The 21,731-nt window shown below is 39.3% G+C and overlaps 1 protein-coding gene across 1 annotated transcript in view; it reads right to left on the bottom strand.

Moving 5' to 3' along the window:
• Positions 1 to 3,244: 3,244 nt before the first annotated feature.
• Positions 3,245 to 21,731, bottom strand: part of KCNQ3 (potassium voltage-gated channel subfamily Q member 3) — a 43,096-nt gene continuing 24,609 nt past the window's right edge. The window contains exons 10-16 of the mRNA XM_035903436.1: positions 20,724 to 20,780; positions 13,239 to 13,426; positions 11,978 to 12,080; positions 9,408 to 9,539; positions 6,765 to 6,863; positions 4,942 to 5,026; positions 3,245 to 3,982 (exon numbers count right to left, since the gene is read on the bottom strand). Of these exons, the coding sequence (XP_035759329.1) occupies positions 3,245 to 3,982; positions 4,942 to 5,026; positions 6,765 to 6,863; positions 9,408 to 9,539; positions 11,978 to 12,080; positions 13,239 to 13,426; positions 20,724 to 20,780 (1,402 nt within the window). The remainder of the gene's footprint in view (positions 3,983 to 4,941; positions 5,027 to 6,764; positions 6,864 to 9,407; positions 9,540 to 11,977; positions 12,081 to 13,238; positions 13,427 to 20,723; positions 20,781 to 21,731) is intronic.

Below are 21,731 nucleotides of genomic sequence, written 5' to 3' on the forward strand. Positions count from 1 at the left end.
TTACTCAAGTAACTACAGCAATTTGTTCTCCCTGAAGATCTGTCCCAGATCATGATTTAGCTGAAGAAGCAGATGAAGTAAGATCCTAATCCTTTAGATGTCTCTTTAAATAAAGAATAACCAATGAAGATGAAGGCAATGCCTACATCTGGAAGAGAACAGAAAGAAGCTCCCTGGATGGAAGGCCTGGTATGAGATGTCAACGATACTGAGGAATCAAACATGAAGTTTACTACAGCGGGGAAAACCCAACAAGGTATCTTCCATCGAAGCGTGCTCTATCTGGGTCTGTGCAATACCCAGTTACGCATGGGAAGCGCAGGAAAGCACAGGAAAGTCCTTGTGCTCTGATTGGACGTGCCAGCGACGCTCGGTTGTGCAGCTGCAGCGTAATCCAAGCAGTCACTACAGACAGTTCCCTTTCTAACATCTTACATGGGCCAAATCCTTGTGTCTTTGTTGGCCATCCCCCCTCAAGGGGATTGGATTTTGGGTGAAAATAGCCAATGAGCTGATGTTAATTGCTGTATAATTTCTGTATAATGTAATCGCTTTTATGATTGCTCTATGTCATATCGACAGTATTACAGTAAGAATTGGCCAGATTAACGAAGAATGAATTTTCACGAAACCAAGCAAGTGCAGTGGTGATGGAGCCAGACCTGGCTTCAGCATGCAACAATCCAACACTACACACCATCTCTCCTGCCCTGAAAGGCTCTTAATACAGATGGAACCCAAAGTCATGGACTAAATTAACGCAACAGACATTTGAGAGGCATAGTCCGTCGACTAAGGGAATGATGCCTCTGTGTATATATCAAAACACAGCGGTGGTGGTGACTAATTAGAATGCATTGGAAAGGGTAGGACCTGGGCATGATGTGGGTGGTATAGAATAAGGGGTGGATCCTGCCCTGGTTTCAGCTGGGATAGTGTTAATTTTCTTCCTAGTAGCTGGCATGGTGCTGTGTTCTGGATTTAGGATGAGAAGAATGTTGATAACACACTGATGGTTTAGTTGTTGCTAAGTAGTGCCTACACCTGTCAAGGACCTTTTTTTTTTCAGCTTCCCCTGCTCTGCCAGGGGCACAAGAAGCTGGGAGGGGGCACAGCCAGGACAGCTGACCCCAACTGGCCAAAGGGATATCCCATACCATAGGACATCGTGCTCAGTATAGAAACTGGGGGGGGAGTGGAGTTGGCTGGGGGGCAGAGATTGCTGCTGGGGGACGGGCTGAGCATCAGTCAGTGGGTGGTGAGCAGCTGCATTGTGCATCACTTGTTTTGTATATTCTGTAGATTCTCTTACCGTTATTGTTATTGTTGTTGTTCTTTTCCGCTGCTGTTTTATTGAACTGCCTTTATCTCAAGCCTCGGCTTTTACTTTTTTTTTTTTTCTCCTGATTCTTTCCCCCACCCCACTGAGGGGTGGTGGTGAGCACACAGCTGGGCGGTGTTCAGCTGCCTGCCAGGGTAAACCAGGATGGTGGTGGAGTCATTGTGTGGAGTGGCAGGGGTCAATCCCAACAGGAGGCGGACACGAGCTGTGGTAGAGAAGCTGCACCTTGGACCAGTGGGGTAGGGATGGAAGCCTTCCCACTGGATGTGGGTGCCTCTGATCACCTGACGTCTAAGCAAGTCACCCTCTGCTCCTTTTGAAATCGGTAGAAATTTGGTCTTTGTAGATAATTGAGTCAAAGATGAGATTAGTCTCATCCTAAAGCTGATGTATGCTTTGGTTCGTGTACCCTGTGCTCACGGACTTGTACTGATTGATTAGTTTTCCACCAGCTGTAAAGAGTGCATAGCCATCAAACTCGACATCAAACGGATGCTGTTTCATGGACACTGGGATTGAATCCTGTGTAGGATATTTGGACAGGATGGTTTCACTAGCTGTATAGCTAGTACATTCCCCCTGTAGTGGTGAGATCTTCGACTCATTGCTGCCCTGTTCCCAGTGGGTTGGATTGTTTTCCTGCTCCCCCTCAACTTAATTTCCAACTCCCATGAAAAAATATTTGGCTGAGGCCTAGGGAGCATACATATCCCTCTGTTGCTCAGGGACAGGTGACAAGAATGGTATTTATTTATTTGTACATTGATCTTAAATATGGCACACATGCATGGATCTGGAGCAGTCCATTTCCAAGAAAAACAGTGAACAGAGACAAAGAGATCCTGGCAGCATCCCACATTGTGGAATTCCCAGGGAACAGAATAGCAATACTCTGCACATCTGAGGAGCTCAAAGTGCTTGGCAAATATTAGTGAATTCGAGCCTTACAACCTGTATATTTGTATGGATGTATAACTCCCAGTTAACAGATTGGGAAACTGAGGCACAGTTACATTACGCAGCTTACTTAGCAGCACATAAGTCAATAAAAGAGTTGAGTGTATAAACCTGGAGCTCCCTACACTGAACAACCTTATTTTCAAAATGAAGAAAATTTGGCTCCATAAGTAACAAATGGGCTGAGCAAAAGTTCTTCTACAAAATAGCATTGTAGTCACACTTCAAGCAATTTTATAAACACTAGTGGAGATTTTCAAAGTAGTTTGAGGGATTTACATTTACATTTTACAATAAATAAATACCCATGACCGATCCCAGACAGTGGCTTTGATAATTTTAAATTCTATCCCAAATTTCATTTTGACATTGTATTTCATGGGTAGTTGTGGAATAGATCACATGAGGAACATTTAGTTCACAGAACCATTTCAGTAGGTCATTTACTTTGACTCAGCTTTTTCCCTGCTTTGTATTAGATGTTCTTGGCTAGGTTGGTTAGAGATTGATTTACTCACATTGGAAAATGGATTCAGGCATTGTTTCCACAAAGGAATATTGCTCCTGAAAATATTTTTACTTTGCTGCTCTGTTTACAAAATGTAGCAAGGACCACCATATCTCCCCTGTTATCAATTCACCATTGTTGTATTCAAGAGTATCAGATAGATATGTATCATAGAAGAAATCAGCTGTACCATTTATATAGGGTAAAGTCATGCAAACCATGCTCAAAACTAAGCTCCTTAGTTTTGGTAGCATGAAAAAAACTGCATTAGTAAATTGTATGAAATGGTGCAGAATGACTACCACTAATATCACATGCATCTTATGCAGCCATTGGTGTTTTGAACTAGTAAGCTTTGGGTGTAGAGTAAGTGAGATATACAAAGTATGCTTACATTACATGGAGAAGTCAACCAGTGACTGCCCCCACACGCACTTTTAGACTGGCTTATTTGAAGGGGTCCATATTGAATCTGAAATCCCATCTCCTGTAGAAGACAAAGGCATGGAGCCACTTGGTGTAAAAGGGTCGGTGTCTGTGTCCGTTTCCCCCTCTGCTAGGTAACGTTTCTCTCTCATCCACGCCGATCCCCCATTGGGGCCAAACGGGAAGTCGTCTCTGTCTTGGGAGATACTGAATCCACTTGGGGAGCGCTCAAGTTCCTCATGGTTGACGGAGAGAAGGGATAATGGAGTATCGCTGTCTCTTGTTAAGCTCCTTCTCTGCCTTGGAGACACCTTATCTGAGTAAGGGCTTTGTAGGTCTCCTTGAGAGTGGTAGCTAACCTGGGAGTCCATTAATGTAAATATAGGCAAAACTGTTGGCCTTTCTGCGTATGAAGTTGAGGAAGGTGTGGCTTGCAGTTTGCCAGAGTTTTGCCCACCTGTTGATAAAGGTTGTGAATGAGTCACATGACCATGCGCTGAGAAACCGTACGGACTGACTTTGTTGACTGGAACCTGCTGGAAATTGTAAGGAGTTTCACGAGCACACTGCTCAGTGTATTTATAGATTATTGTTTTTAATTCAGAATATTTGTTTTCTTCTCTCTTCTCCTTTGCAGGAGAAGCAGTTTCTTTTAATGGACTTATCTCAGCAACTTGTATTTGCAGCTGTTCCATATGATGCATATGCATATCAACAAGAAAATCCAGTTTCTTCCCCATGTCATTAACCTGAAAAATACCAATGTTATGATATTGTCTCAAGTCAGTTGTTCAATGAAAGAGTCAATGCTCCCATAGGTGCACTGCCCCCCGCAATGGTGTGCTGCCATCTGTATGGGTCATTAATGTAATTATGGGATAATCATGACTTTCCCTTGGAAGCTTGACTGCAGCGGATGCCAGCTTATCCTCTAACTGCCTTAGATTAAGAGGACCCATCCCTATGAACTGTGCCAAAAAAATTCTTGGCATTGCTGGGTATTTGGCAGTCCAGCACCCAACAGCAGTCTACAACATTATGACCAAGGTCTTGATACCATTAGGTAAATAGCTATTACCAAAATCCAACAGGTGGAATGACCTTTGTGCACAGACCTATTCTCTAACACTTACTAGTCCCACAACATCAGGGTTAAATATCAGGACTAATTTCCTTTCCCTTTTGATAGTATTTTGTTCCTGAACATTTACATTCCATGAAAGGAAATGATGTGAATCAATGCCACTTGCCTCCATCTTAGTTACGTATTTAAAAATGAGAGTGTCTTGACTTGCTAAGCAATAGGTTAGGATGCACAAAGAGGGCCCAAAAATACCTGTGGAGGCAATCCTTTTGAGTGCCAGAACCTGCAAAAGAAGATGGTGCTCACAGCAAAACACCAGACAAGATGAGTATGGAATTTCAGGGAAGGACAAAGTCCCATCTAAACACCATGGTTAGGGTCTTCCTGCCATATATAGTGATATTCATTCAGTGGTTTTCAAAATGCACACTTCCCAGCTAATTCATTCTTTCATGAAAAACTAACAACATTGTTTTGTGATCATTAGCACAAGATCTGTGTGAGTCTTGATCAACAATAGTACAAATCTGCCTGGGTCAGCCAAAGACTCAAACAGAATTTATGTCAGCTTTAAAATTTCTGTACAAGCACCTCAGCCTCCATCATTGCCATGAAATTACATACCTGTCGTTCAACTTTAACGAATTTGCCCATCATACTTTGGTCTTCAGTATCTGCTGTAGATGCTTTGGCTACATATGGATCATTTCTATAAAGAATTAATAACTCTATTAGTGTTCAACTTTTCTTTGCATCACAGTAAGTAACTTATATCAGAAAACAGAATTACCGTCTTGGTGGTATATTCATACAGCTCCTTGGAGCCCCATTTAATAAAAGACTAAATTTCATTATTTCTCATACAAACAGGAACAAAAGTCTATTCCCTGTGATTTCAATGCATTTCTAAAAAATGTATTCCTGATTTTTATATCAAAATTTTTTTGGTTCAAAATTAAGACTAAGAAAAAACAAAAGCAAACAAAAAGTTCAAGGGAAATTAGTCTCAGTCTTGGTGGAATAATTTCAGGTTTGTGAAAAAATGTTGAGCTAGTCTAGATAGTGGGTCTAGAGACAGCCATGTGGTTTTGAATCTAATTCTTTATAATTAGCATCTTTGAAGACTGAATCCCAGTTTCAAGTTTGAACAGTTTTTTTTTCTCAATTTTATTAAACCAAATAGTAAGTGGCAGAGACTGGAAATGCTGAAAAGAGACAGTCTGGCCTGGAGATTTAAAGTATAGGTTTTCCTATGTAATTTCCTACTGCCTGCCCATCAGATGGACTAACTTCAGGAGATAAGAAGATGATTTCTGCTTAACTAAAGAACTTTGATTTATATCATGGGATCTAGGATGTTCATTATTAAGTCAAGTCTTTATCAAAAGGTTTCCAAACCAACTCTCAAAGGAATCTATATATTTCCGTAACCTATGTCAAAGTCTAGAAAAACAACTTTTAAGCACTTGTTCTTTAAAGTGATTTAGAACAAATATACCCTAACCTTTTTGTTTTTCTGACAAAATGCAAAATATAGCTGTGATTATATCTTACTAAAGCAGAAACGATAACTAAAACATGTCAGATTTCACATTGGATTACTGATGATATGGGCTCATTCAAATTTTGCAATCTGCTTTGTTTCCCAAATGATCATTGTCTCTTCCACATACGTAGGTCTTTGTCTTCACATTTACATGGTTTTAGATTTTTCACTGGGTGGGATAAACCAGATAGAGCCAAGTTAATTTATTTTCTGTAAGATTACTTTTGTTCTGAACAACCATAACAGCTTTGGGGACAGATTGTTGATGGTCTTGTGTGGTTCTTCATTGGTATTTATTGACAGATTGATAGTTGTAAATAACAGAAGAAATGTCATTTATTATTGAATTCTTGCTACCAGGAATGCAGCGATACAATAACATGCTGTAACTTTCACACCCAGAAACCTGGTATTGCAATTTATTTTCAGCCATTCCCACCAATCATTGATTTAAAAGCAGCATCATTAAAACTCTGTGCTTGCTATTTGGTGGGGGCTATAACAAAACTTTTTTTTACTTCAGGAAGATAACTGGTTTACCTTCAAATTATTGGTGGTTTTTATTGAGTTATTAAGTGGGTTTACTAATTGAATGTTAGAAATTCAGCACATCAGCAATCAAATGTGTATATTTCATATAAAATCACATTTCCAAACCATGGAGAAGCTGGACAATTAAGAAACCATTAAGTTTAGCTACCCATCATACATTGTTCTTTGGGAAGCAAGTGTCTTTCTGGCTCAACATTTACAGATATGAATCTTGTAGCAACATATCCTCTCAGTATCATTACTATGACAGTGTACTGGCTGGATGAATGAAGGGCATGCTTATTGGTATGAATGAACTTTTTACTTCTGTTTTGGTCCATGCAAAATACTAGGCATAAAAAAAATTTACCTGGGAGACTGTTGTGAAGGGTAAGAAAAAGCTCCTCCCTTTTGGGATTTCTTATGCTTGGGAGTAGATGGAGGTCCAGGTGTAAAAATCATATCTACTCTGAAAAAAAGAAAAGTGAAACTGCATAAGTCCATCTCTAAATGTTAACACATGATAGAAAATGCTGTATCTCTACAGCAAACAGTAGCAAAGATTCAAAAAGAAAGCACGTTTTGATCCGATAGTACATTGAGGGTCATGACGTGTTTTCTTCTGTTCTGGGTCCGCAATCAATACAATGAATTGTAATTACCTGGTAATTTCATGGTAATTAAGTAATTATCTAGCTCACTGTTTCCAAACTTCAACATTTGAAACACATGACTTCATTTTCTTCAAAGGAACTAAACAGCATGATTGTCAAAAAACCTCTAACAACAGTTGCTCTTGAAAATATCAAGAGAGACCCATCGGGTTTTGTGCTGGATAGTGAAAATCAGAATTTGGTGAAAGATGGCAATTCCTGATACTCTTAATAAACCAATGACTTTCTAGCAGTTATTGTGCCCAATTATCAGTATTTTTTGTTGTTGTTACTAATTATTATTTTGGTTTGAAAAACACGAGTGAAGTTTCACAAGGAATCCTACTTGACTTTTTATTTGGAACAAAACCAAAAGGATTGTTTGGGAGGCTCCAGCATATTTAATTACACACTTCTGCTATATCAATATGTCCTTTCATTTGGCTTATCCAACTGCTCAGGTGTAAGCAAGCCTCTGTTCATTCAGTCACAGAGCAGTTATCTGTATTATCTGACAATCCATGCAGGTACCTTGCATGGCTTCACAGTGCCCCAGGGAGTTTTGAAAATGGAATTTAAAAAAACTCAAAGCAAAACTCACGAAGCTAGCCAGATATTTGCTAGGCACCCAAGCATTGCTGGGCCATCAGTCAACGACTCATCAAACTCCTGGGGCGTCTCGCTATTCATAGACACAACGAGTAGTACTCACCTCCCTGGTTTTGTCCGATTACAATCAGTGGAGACCTACTCAACACAGTGAAAAAAATTCAGGGGAGACTAAGGGAGATTCAACTGATCCAGTGGAAGCATCTGGTTTAAGCAGGGATTAATCATGCCATAAGGGCCATTAATTATGTTGACTAGCTCTCTGTTAACTACAAGAGGAATCTCACATGGCTTGCCAGGATTATGTTTTTTCTTCAAAGACCTCTAAAAAGGTCTTCCCCGTATATGCTCAAAATGGCTGTTGAAATCGTGCGGGTCTTCCACTACTGGTCATTCTTTATACTGGGGCATGGCATTGCTGAGCTGAAGATCACAGGGCTGAGGCTGTGCTGTGGTTCTCACCCTGACTCACTTGCCATAACCACTGCGTGAGATGGCCCTAATCTTGTCAGGCACCTTTACTGCTGCTAGGACTCAAGCAAATACCTGAGAGGTGCTCTGCTGTCCAAAATCACACAACAGCTCAGTCTGAGGTAAAGGCCATGTAGTAAGTGTAAGCCATGTAGACCCCACCATAGATAGGTGCAGATTTCTAAAACCATGAGCCCTCCTCAACTTCCTGAGTTCAAAAAGATATTACTGCATTGACAGCTAAGCTCATGTGATGCAGAGCTCATTTTATAGAGTAACAATGGTGGGTTTGTGGATTATAATTAAAGAAAGCAGCTTTTCTAGAGCAGTAATAGTGAGGTAGGAACCAGACATGTTATATACTTGAAAATGAGATAGCCCAGTACACAGAAAAGCACTTTGAAATAAGAAATTATGAGGTTCAACAGAAGGACCATAGGAGCCTACAAAGTCAAGACAAGTCTAGATAAGGTCTAAATGTGCAGCAAGAATTTCACTCACTCAGCCCATTCTTGAGAGAAACCAAGGTTACATCTGCATGGCATTTTGCTGTTCAGAGTGACTGGGGCGGGGCTTGAGGGAACGTGGACAGTGCTGTGCTGGGACTGAAGTAATACAGCTACAGGCATATACACACACGTGCACCTAAACCCAGACAAGCTTACTAGCTCAAGCTCTGACCTGTGCCCATGGTTCAGGATGCAAGCAGCACAAATTTTTGTAGACATGCATCAAAAGCACATCAGGATGAACCGCTTCTCTGAGGAAACAACTGTGGGAGAAGATTGCAACCGAACAGACACAAAGGCCTGAAATGCCAATTTTTTCCATATAGGGTCAGCTTATACCTGAGCAAAGGGGATGTAAAACTTTCTGTGCTGATGCATTTTTGCATTTGTATGAGATATTTTACCAGGCACTGGTCAGCAGAGAATCCAGCCCAAAGAGAAGCTCACGTAAATAAAAGCAATAGCTGCTCTATCATTTGTAAAAAGGGGGAAACTTGCCCCTAATCAAATAAGGCAATGGTCGAGAAAATTCACAGGATTTTTATCTCGGATTTTTCTTGTTCTAAATATGAGCCAGTGGTCTCTTCTGCTGCAGTTACCCCTGCTAGCTGCTCACTTTCCTTTATTCTTTGGGGAAAGGGCTTTCTTATTGACCAGCTACGCTATGCAAAGACATAGCTTCTGGGTGGCCTTGTATGCAAATCAGGCCAGCTATGCTTTTATTTTGCCAGCACAACTACATATTTTCCCCATTTACCAGAGGATTCTTACCTTGCCTGAAGATATTTTATTCTGGAAAGCATATCAAGATGCCCTGCTGAATATTGCTCTATCACATCCTTTACATCGTAAGGCCTCAAAGTCTCCTTGAATTTTTTTTTATAGAGACGAAACTGTAGTATTCTGCATAATAAACAGAACAATTAGTAACTTCTTATATAAATTCCATAGTGATAATTTGCAGTTTTATTGAATACTTGATAAATACTCTGGATGTTTGGAAATTTAGCGTGTTATTTCAAAACAAGGCAATAAAACATAAGCAGAGAATCACTAATATCATACCACATTTGTAAATATGTAACAGTTGGCTTTTCGTAATTAATAGGCTAAAATGAATTATACACACAAAATATCTTTTTCAGCACTATCATAACTAGAAATGTTTCAAAGCTACAAAATCATACAAGGGACTAGGTCTTGAACAACACAAGTCACAGGAGACTTTTGAAACTGTGAAACTGAAGCAGTTTTTTTACACTTCAGTCTATTATAAAGCTATTTCATAGTATATATAATGCTGAATAATATGCACTTAGGAAAATTTTGGATAGGAAATGATAATTAGATAGAAATGTGGAAGTTAAGTCAGCAGCAGTTCAAGTTGTGGAGAAAAGAAAAAGAGTTAGAACTGCCTGAAGTGTCCTTGAAAAAACAACAGTATAACATGATTGTTGTTGTTGTAATAATAATAAATAATATAATTGATGTTAATATTACTATTATTATTAAATGTCCTAGTGTTTAATAACAGATTTCTTGTGATAAGGACCAGGGCTGTCTAGAGCACTTGAAAAATCTTTGACATTCCTTTTTTTCCAGTCATTGCTGTTTATACATTAGTTTACAGTGTTATATCTTGGTGGATTAAACAAATAGACAAGAAACATATGTAAAGAATGAAAAGCATTTTATTTCTTTGACCTGTTTTAGGCTTGGGATCTGAGGGTTTGCTTTCTCAGTAGAGTCTTCATGTTCTTATTGGTCTGAATTGGGGAATTGCTGTCATCTGTTAGGATTCTGAAATCTTTTTTATTCAAGGTTGATGGGATTATTTAACCCTTTTAAAATCTGTATAAACTTTCACTTAGCAAAAATAATTCTATTATGACTTCGCAAGGGGTTTTAACCCTTTAACTCTGTTGCTCATGAATCTTTCAAGATTTCAAAATTATATCTATACCTATTATAGCCAAACTATATAAGACAACAGCAAAACTATGCTTAAAAAAAGCATAAATGAAAAATAGGACTCACACTGTTAGCAATTTCAATTTAAAATCTCCTTGATCATGACCCTGAAAAGCCATTAAGTGGTTTTGTCTGAAAGAATTACTTCCCATTAGCATTCAGGGTCTGGGTAAACTATACAAACGAAAAAAGAAAGCTTGGCTCATGATTGAGTTTAAAGGGAAATTGCATGAATCAATTAGATTTGCACAGGATATGGGAAAGGAAGTTTTGCAAGAGTAATAATAGCCTGTCTCATGGAGGTGGGGCTGGAAAACAGGACAGATGGATAGTCTGTGTTTGAAAGCAATCAGGCATCAGGGAAAGAAAGGAAAAACTGCAAAGGAAGTAGGGATGAAGACACTTCCAGCAGGAGGGAAGCAGTCATGGGTAACATGAGCAAAGCCTGTGGGACATGGCTTTCAGCAGACTTGAGAAAACTTGGAATTTTTAATGACTGGTTCTCCTGCACCCAGCTGGAAAAGAACCGGGAAAATATATATTATGGCTGCATACATACAAGTATAACCATCTTCCTTGAAGCTTTTCTAAGAAGGTAATTTCGGGGCACTGCAGTATTTCACCTGGAAGGTGGTAACTCCCTGGCCCAAAACATAACAACTTCTGGAATAAAAAGCAACTGCAATAAAAGTAGAGTATTTTCCTATGGGGGCTTTTTTCAAAGGAAGGGAGTAAAAAGTACTGAGTGGATGAGTAACAGAGCATCATGTTCTTGATGTGCTAAACACATTATCGAGCCTTACTAGGAGTTTTCTAACCCTAGGGAATCTCTTTTGTGATATGAAAATAGAGGTGACACATGTCACAAGCTGAAGACTGCTGAAATGGAGACCTCATCTTCTATTAAAATATGACAGCTGAAAAGTATATTGCACACTCAGAGAACTGTGAATAAAAAAAGAATTGAGTCAGCTCGGAGTTTAATGTTAAGTGAAAATTCCAGTTTTACATAAATACTACAATCACTAAATTGAGCTTGCTATATTTAGTGCATATTTAAATATTTATAACATTTTAATGAGGATCGGTATACAATATTATTTTAAAATAAATATACTTGTGGAGTATCTTGCAAAAATGGCATGGTCAATGGTACTGAAAACCATCTTCCTTTCTGCACATTTTCAAAGAGGACTTTAAATAAGACCTGCCTTGTGATTTTCAATATATCTAGAATTATCTAATCTATTGCATTAAAAAAGTAATAACAGCTACAATGAATCAACATGTAGCAACACAGTAATGTGATTTCCTGAAGCATAAGCATTCAAAGTCAAAGCAAAGCATTGAGGAGCATCAGAGATGTTTACCTGACAGCTCGGATGGCTGTCTTGAATGTGGGGATCATATCTTCCATAAGGAAGTCGCTACTGTCGCCTCTCTCTTCTGCCATGGGTTCCCCTGTTCCTGCATCTGCAAAGCAAGTAAAAAAAAAACAAAACTGTGCGAACATCTGAGCACACAATGTTTAGAGCGAGGTCTGGCTGACTAAAGTACTACATAAAGTAAGTGTAATTTAATAAAGGAGCATCTCTTGCAGGTTGCTCTTTCTCTGGTCAGCTCTTGAAAGGGATTTAATAATTCTGCTGGGACAGCTGTAAGATGCATTATTTGAGGGATCTCCTCTCAGATTCCAGCATTTCTGAAAGTTGGGAACTTTTCTTCCTTTCCAATGGATTTAGAAGTTTGCACTTTTTGGAGCTTTTACAATGATAAATCTTTGCCAAAATGATTTTACATAAGGGCTAAAACAGGTGTAGAAGCTACAGACCAAGTTGCACTACTTGGAGCTCATGTAGCTTCATGGAAGAGGATAATCAAGTTCCCAGTGTGGACACCCAGACTACATCCATGGTAGTCTGCCCAGCATGCACTGATGCCAGCTGGCACAATAAAGAAGAAACTGTTATTTAGAGACCATTTAGATGCTAGAGGTGAGAAGAGGAACATGGGTGCTCAGGGAAGCTGAGAGGAAAAATGCTCTATGATGTTGCATGTACACCCAATGGAAATCTGCTGAGGGGCAGCAGTCTTGGGGAGAGTGGGAGGGAAGCAACAGTTGACTCTATAGAACAAGGTTTTAAGAGCTTGCAATGAGGAGATATTTCAGATGCCTGGGCACAGGCTAGTGCAGGGCTGGATGCAGTCTAGGAGGGAGCTACCTCAGCATAGCATCCCTGCCGATAAACTGAGCCATGATGGCATGTGCTTTTTTTGGGATATAGATTCACTGCCCAGTGTGCCTTCTTTTTCCAGGTCATCCACCATTGGCTTTATCCCATATCAATTGCTGGTTTTATGGAGGGCTATTGTCTTATTTCAAGCACCATGTTGCCTGGACTCCAGCATTCATTTCATAGAATCATAGAATCATTTAGGTTGGAAAAGACCTTTAAGATCATCAAGTCCAACCATCCGTTTCCTGGAGCTTCCCCAAACGTGCCATGTAAAACCAGGGACCGGCCATGCTTGGCCCAGAAAGTCACAAACCTTCAACAGAAGATGCAGAGGAATAAAGTAAAATGGGGAAAATAGGGGATGGGTAGAAAGAAATCAACACAGATGGGCTACCTTCTGAGCTTTGCCAAAAAGCGTATGCTTTCATTCGGAATGCAGTGCGAAAACGCTCCTTATTATTCAAGACAACATTCTTAGGCTCTTTTGAAGGACTTTCTTCAATGGCATCTACATTCAGAGGGGTAAATAGCTTTCCTTTAGTATTGGTACCACGAACCCGATCCAAGAGACCCAGCTTTTGGCTACAAAATAAGCAAAAGTAATCATTTTCCTCCTTTGTACAATTGTAACTTGTTTTCATGATGCTTTAAGTATATAATGGGCTAAATAAATGTTTTGTACACAAGGACACTGCTGGGGCTACCATAATATATCAATGTCTTCGTAAGCAACAGCTAAGCTCCACAGATAATTAACTGCTTTTTATGAGCATTTTTTGTATCAATGTTGAAAATGTTACCAGAGGGTCTTGCTATCCTCTCTATGTCATGTATCACAGTGCTTCAGCTCCAGTAGCACATCTGAAGCATTAGATTTATTATTAAGAAGAGAAACACCACTACTTAGGCAGTTATATTGTCTAATGATAGGGATGCTTGGCCTTTCCTGTTCAATGCTCTCTTTAACTATTGGGTCTGCAGCAGGCTATTAAATGAATAACTCATGTGCATAGCCAGAACTAAAAGAAAGTTAGATGTGCTGTGAATCAAATAAATTACCAGTGAAACTCCGGAAAGGCATTGCCAAGCAATTACTAGGTACATGGTAGGGCAGGCTACCCAGTTCTCTCCACCATTCACTTCCAGTCATCTCTCACTGTACTAGAAATTGAGGTGACCTATGTAGTAAAGTGACATATTTTGTTCTTCTGATGATGCCTTGCACTGTTCTCTTACAGATTTACTGACCAAAGAAATTTTTCTTTCAGTGACAACATAGAGCTAGAATTGCATCTGCTTGCCATCTTAACCACATCAGTAACCCTTCTGACAGCCTGATGTCTGTAATGGTCTTAAGTGCAATTACTAATAGCACTGAAAAGAGCAACACAAAAGGAATTTGCTACTGAGTGTATCAGCTTAAATGTGCTCTGAACACTTCATTGGTGAAAGGTGGTATAATTATTTGATTTGCTTCTTCACTTTGCTGCTTAAATATGTATTAATCACACAATTGTTATAAATATGTGGGGCCAAGCCATGGGAAGAAAGCCTGCCTTTTAACCCATTCCTGGATGCTGCAGTGTGGGACAGCTCTGGGGAGAGGTGAATTGTGCACACAAGGTCAAGAGGCATTTAGGTGCAGGAGAGAAGGGCAGCAGGTTGAGTGTGGGGAGAGAAGCCACTGCAGCTATCAGGTTTGAGAGAGCCACAGATGGGAGAAGAGCTGAAGGATGAACAGCAGTGGTGACCAGAAGAAAGAGATTTCATCGGTATGCAGAGGTATCTGTGCTGTATGCCCAGCTGAAGACTCTAAACTTGCTGGCAGGAGAGGCAAGCATGGGGAGGGTCCACCATGCAAGGACATAGTGGACAAAGATTGAGAGTTGTGTGCAGACCTTGCACGTGAAGGGTCTCACTCACAGAACTACTTATTCCCTATTTAAGGAGTCATCTTGGTCAGATGGATTGGTTTTGTGTTCTAGCGTCTCTGGTGTCAATGGTGCACCTCTTTGAAAGAAGGATCTATTTCTATCTCAGAGCTCTGTCTGTGGCAGTATCCCTCCACAATGGAAGTTCTTAGAACATTCCTCTCAAAATGATAAGGCAAGATGTATTTAAAGATGCATATGATGACATTGCAGCTTTCATAAGAGTGATGACTCTAGTAGGAATACTGCAGTGTACAGCATACAAAATTCCTACATGATCTGAGCATTGAGTATCACAGCTATTGCAGGGTTCTGTGTTTTGGGTTTTTTTAAATATGAATTACTGGGGCCCTCATATCTACTATCTCTTTCTGATTAATGTAACTTTGACCCAGAAGATAATGAAATATGGGCTTCCCTGTCACAAAAGATGGAAGTACTAAACCTTCGTGAAGGATGTTTTTTCAGGCCTTCTGAATTTTCTTGTTGATAACATGATAATACTTGTGAATGCAATTTCTGAAGCCTAGTAAATTGAGATACTTGCCCTGTCATTGTGTGCATGAAGTGCATATGTGTGTGCAAGTGTGGAAGTGGCATCTAAGGACTTGTGTGAGCATGGAGACACACAGGTACTCCTGCTATATCAGCATCACCAAGACTGAAGTCAATGATGTGAAGAGATAAAAGCATGGATTCGAGTGAAGAATGAGAACAGTCTAAGTGAATGGTGTTAATATTACCCAGACTTTGACTTAATGTAATTTCCTCAGGAATTCATGGCATGGGGGAAAGACAAAGCACAGACAAATGTATAGAGCAAAAATCAGGGATTACTTCCTTCTTTGTAGAAAAATATGAGATGTTACTTGTTGACATCTGTGACAAACTAGTCATCACAGAATATGTAGGGCAGTCTCATCTTAGGTCTTAAGGGCTTGTTTAAAAAGTAGTTTCCATAGTGCCTGGGTTAGAATCTTGATCTGATTGATCCACCAAGGTGCTCTAAAGTTTAAACTGATGGTGAGTGCAGGGTCCCAACAAGGTTTTTGTGTTCTACTAAGATAGGGAGAATCCTGTGATCTCTTTTCTGTATCACCATCACTTCTCTCTATTTTCAGAGACCACATTTGAGAGCAGTAGTGCTTTACAAGACAGATGTCTTAACTCCATGGCATTTCTATGATATTTGGATTCTTCAAGCACTCAGCTACCGTATATAGAAAAAATATGTACAGGAGAAGATGACAGCTAATGAGCATGTTTTGAAAGGGCACGAAAAATAAAGGTGAGGAAGTAAAATTCAACTGAATGAGTTGTATGTGTTTTTCTGGGGTAAAGTAGGGAAAAAGAAATTCTCATGTCTCAGTAGTAATAAAATCAAAGTTTGAAGGAGAAATTAATTTTGAGAAGGATGGTCAAGAAGTTTCTGGAATCATGGCACATCACTGAAAAGGATTTTAATGCAAAGAAATGCACCAATGAGTGCACCAAGATGAGTGATAAGAATGAGTCAGCCAGGCAATATAAACTGATGGGCATGAAGATGTTAGAGGGAGTGAGCTTGTGAGGTCTTCAATGTGAAGAAAAACAGACAGAGCAATTAAGCATGCTTGGCATCATGGTGATCTTTGTAGACTGAAGGAAACTGTGAAACAGGCTACAAGAAGAAAGAAACTGAAGCAATTTTAGGAGGAGTAGATCTATTCAGTGATAATAAAATGAAGATATTTTTCCCTAGGTCTGAAAAAAATTGTATGTATAACAGGCTTGTTGTGGGGATCAGCTTTTCCTGGTGGGGGGATTAACAGGTCACCAATGATAGGTGAATCTCAAATGAAAGGGGAGACTATAGTCCACCTATTCTTTAGGATTTCAAGATTGATTATCTTGGTTCAAGACTTTCCAGGATGAGAAGGAAGATCCCAGAAGGATGAAATCTAGCAGTGAAACTCAGATGATGTCAGATGATGAGGTGATTTCATCAAAGGCAAGAAGTGGTCACATACTACATTGGCTTGGAGCAATGGATCAAATGCCACAAGATTTGGTTTAGTAACACTACAGAGAAGTTCTCAAGAGAAGAATATGTTTAAGGCAGAGAATCTGAGAGACGAAGAAGCAGAAAAATAGGTGACAGTGGTTTCCTACTGTTTATAAATAGCTGTTTGATACTATATTAGTAGAATAGAGTCATCATTGCATACGGGCTCTGACTTTCTCTCCAGAAGCTTGTTTGGCCCTTCAAAACACATATCCAGATCTCTCAAAATTTGCCTCTTAAAACTCTTTTAATAACTGCCTTCCTTACCAAAAGACAAGGCAGCATAAGGTGCATTACAAGGAACTGTAGGGATCAAACCAGCAGGAAAAGGATCAGTGGATGATGGAAAGTATTGAAAACATTAATGTTGTGGATTTTTTTTTCAGTATAGGACACTACACAGGTAGGCACACTCATCTGTGAGCTGTTGGGGGGTTTTTTTTGGTGGGGTGGGAGTTCAAGGTAAATAATATAAACCAAAAGCATTCCCAAATTCTCTTTCTAGGGAGTTTCTCAACTTTCCCCATTGATAAGCATCAGTTTTGGAACAAACTGTTGCCCCAAGACTGTTGCTCGAGCATCTTAGGTTTAGGAGCTCTCATCTGATCTGTCTTAAGTTGTTTAAAAAGTTAAATGTCATGTCTAAGATTAATCTTTAGATCCCTTCCTGTAATCGGTGGGAAGTTAGCAACCTACAGAGTGCAGTTCAGCTCCATTTCACTTTAGGATGACTTTACAGCTGAGGGAACTTGTCTCTTGTTATTGACTACAGAAAGATCTAGATTACAAGTCATTTAAAAAGCAGGTTTCTAGTCTAAGCTAAAGTTACCTGAGCTGAAGCTTTCCTCATTAATTGAATCCTGATGATTAACCCTTAAAGTAACATTCAGATTCATAACAGTATGTTTATGCAATAAATACAGACAATTGTGTTCATATCCAGGCAGCCAGAGCAGTCGAATAACCAGAAAATAATTCATCAGCTTCACATGAAAAAATGTAACAGTATGTTGTATACAAAAAAATCCGAAACAAAACCCAAGCTTCTTTCCAGATAATGACTAGCTGTCAACAGAGAAGAAATGGACTTTATTCTCATTTCCAAGGGATGAAATCTGGGTCTGCTGGGGTTTTTGTTTTCATTGTGCTTTTTAAAAAGACTTCGGAAACATTTGTTCTCATGACACAATCTCCTTCATTAAAACAGCATGCGCATGGCTCAGTCTCAGAGTATGAAGCATGCGCAGATCACATCATCCTTCATGAGAGTGGCTAGGACAGTGGTTCCCACCCACAGGTTCATGTACTACTGTTTGTCTTCCAGACTCTTCCTACTGATATTAGCTGCTCTTCCTCCCCTTGGGACAGTGGTCCCACTTCATTTGGCTTCCTTGCATTCAATAAAATGTGATTCCTGACTTCCAGCACAATTCCAGAAACTAGGGGGATTGAAATGCATCCCAAACATGCTGATAAAAGCGCAGAGTAGCTTCTCTGACTAGCTTGGATACGTTGCCATTGCTTGTCTTGCATGCTGTTGCATCCTCTCCCTTGTGGTGGAATAAAAATTTTCCCAAAACTTTTGTCTTTGAAGTGGAGTCCCAGCATGAGAACTCTTTAATTCTGTGGCAGATACAGACCACCATAAAAGGAGGAAGGCAGAAGCAGTGCAGTTTGGCTTGAAAGCTTCCTAGCTAAAGAACAATTCAGCTCTCAGATTCTTGCTCCCCAAGAGCAGTGGGAATTCTTCTGGAACATCTGAGAGATGAATTTGGTGGCTGGATATACAAGAGGTGGCTGGCTTCTGCAGCAGATGTTTTACCCTTGCTCAGAATAAAGAGTGGGAACCACTGAACTAGAAATACTTTTCCGGAAACAGTCATGCAAGGAAATAATGCAGTTACATCCCATCATGCAAGCCAGATACTCTCCTCTCTGTGCTTTGCGTAGTATTGGAGTTTCATAAACAAATGGTACATGTATGAGAAGAAAAATAATGAAAAATAATGCTAACAGTGAATCAAACACAGTCCTCCTCCATTTATTTACCACTTTCACCTAACAAGGAGTAATAATAATCAGGAATTTTTTCCCTTTTTTTTTTTTTTTTCAGTTTAGCTAATAATTAGGTTTAGTTGGTCTCAAGTAACTGGAAGCAAAGGCTGTCATGTTTACCCCAATATTCTACTATGTTATCAGCTGTACTTATATGAGTGAACTTAGATTTAGGAAACCATTCTGAATGACATTTCAAGAATTATTCTCCTTTGAACTATTACAAATAGAAATTAGAATGAAACTAATGTTTTGAGGACAGCTATGAATCCTGCACTGAATACATTCAGCTGATCTCAGAGAGTTCATGTGTTTTCTTGATAAAAAACAAAGAACATTCTGAATTTCTGGGGTACTTCTGAAATTTGGCCAATCAGCTTTCTCTTTTAAGGAACTCAAGTAACATTCTTTTCTATAGAGAGGAACTCACAAAACGTTCATTCTCAATGTATTTGACTGTAACTTCTTGACAACTAATGTCTTCATTTAAAAAGCCGCTTTGCATCCTGAATCTTGAGGTCTAAATTTGCAAGTTTCTGATGTCTGAGGAGGAAACACCCCCTTTTAGCCCACCAATTTCCGCACTCTTTGGTGGTGTATGTCCTCATTGATATTTAATTGTAGGCATGACTCTAAACCCAAACTCATTTACAGTCCAGATTATTTGCCCAGAAACATGAACACAAGTCCTAACTTGGGCTCAACTTTGATGCCCTTCAGAAAGAGTAAGAGCCCTTATGCACTTTGCTCAGACCCTCTCCTCATCCACAGTTTCTAAAGTGACTGGAAATGGGTAAAAATAAGCAATGTCACGCAAATCCATGGGGAGAATAATCCAAGTTCAATTCTTTGTGAAAACAGGATGGATATTTTTCACCAATGGATGCAGCCAGCAACATAGGTAGAAACCATATGGATGTTGACCCACTCTTTACTTTGCAGCAAACATATCTCCATGTATCAAGCACTAGAAAGCAAACCAAACTGTAAAATCAATTTCTCTTGACTATTTTGCATGGGCCAATCATCCAATGAAAAAATGGGGTGCTTCACTAGCAGCTCTCCAGAAGTTGAAAAGCTTAGGCTAGGAAAGCAAAGTTGTGTGTTGATGAATTCATGTTTGTGGAATGAAGTTGGAATGAGAAGAATGAGCTGAAGTTGAATGATAGCAAGATGTTTGTGTGGGATAGAATAAAATGCCTGACAATTTAGTCAAAATATTAGTATTTCCGATGATGTGTCTTTCGGATTCCTGAAATGCTACAAATTATTTTTATGTTTCTTTGCAGGAAGATAAAGTTCTTGCCCCACATCTTAGGTCACAGTTCAGCAAGATATTTAAGCATGCCACTAACTTTATTCAGATGACAAAAAGCATCCACTTGTTTTCCTTTTGCTGAACCAGAACTTGCAAATACACATCCAGAGATGTTCCACTGAACTCAAATGCAAAGTGACTCGCATGAATTTGTGTTGGCAAGGTTGGGACTGCATAAGGAATAGTATTTAGCTCTTAGAGTATAGTTTTCTTACAGTAAATTTCTAAATGATTTGCAGAGTAGGTTAGTATCATTCCCATTCTATGAAAACAGAGAAAAGCACTTGTTTCTAAGCAGATCATTGGCAGAGGCAGGAATAGATCCCACGTTTTCTGAACAGCAGAACAATGAACTATCTGCAAGGTCATGCAACTTTCTTTTTATGCTTAAGTAACTTTTCAGTCTTATCTCCCCTTACTTCTTATAGTGGTTAGATGAACTACTGTAGTAAAAACAGAAATTGCAGGCAGAGAATGGCATGCAAGAAATATGAAAAGAGTAAGGCTCAATTGTTACTTGAATGTATATACCTAAGTTTTCTTGTGAGGCTGGATCCAAAGAATGACTCCCTACTAAACATGACATTACTGTAAAGTGAAGAAAAGTTATTAAGATGAGACGTTAATGATTACCCATGAAAAGCTCTATGAAAAAGAATGGGAACAGCCTTTCATTTGTAGTTAATGTACTGTTCAGATCAGAGTGGCTTTTTCCCCCTTCCTGTTTTGGGCAGATGCATTAAGAAGAAATGCTGACAGTGAAATTTTCCACCTTGCAAAGTACAATTTTATTTTCATTATGCTGTTACTACTGGCAATAGAAAAATGCAGCACATTATATGCATTCATACTCCCATAATAGGAAAGGCTAGTACTGATTCTGCCACTTAAAAAATCAAACTAACTTTTCAAAGGCAGAGAAATATTATTTATCTTGTAGAAATAAGGAAACAGGGATAAATGACTTTTCTGTAATCACATAATAATAGATCTAGGAATGAACATGCTTTCCTGATGTCTAGTTCTACAGCTGAACAATACTGATTAGGAGCAAGACCCTACAATAAAGTTCTAATTCCTTCACTAAAATGCCTGTACATACAAGTGACTCAAGATTCTTACACTGGTTGAAATCAGTGGAACAGCTGCTAACAACAGCGCTGAAAAATGAGGCCCACAATTCCTTCCTCAAACATAGACATAAAAAGTTGGTTCAAAATAAGCAATACATCCATCAAGCAAAGGTCCATCCTAAAGGCTGGGAAATGTAGGTCAAGCACCCAAACATTTGCCGAATGATTTGCTGCACTCCAGCAGAAATGAGCATTAATATATCTTTCTCATAAGTCTTCCTTCTTGGGAGCTAAACAGATGAAAAGGTTTTGCAATACCTGCAGAAGAGCAATTGGTATCTGAGATTTCATGTGCTGGCATTGATTAAGGAAGAAAAAGCTAGTGGCATCTCTGGTATAAAGTCAGTAAACTCCCCACCAGTGAGCAACGAATAACACAGCCCCACTTCCTCCTGGCTTGGGGGAC

The sequence above is a fragment of the Egretta garzetta genome, unplaced genomic scaffold (assembly GCF_000687185.1).
Source record: "Egretta garzetta isolate BGI_Z169 unplaced genomic scaffold, ASM68718v1 scaffold50, whole genome shotgun sequence".
In the NCBI taxonomy this organism is placed as follows: domain Eukaryota; kingdom Metazoa; phylum Chordata; class Aves; order Pelecaniformes; family Ardeidae; genus Egretta; species Egretta garzetta.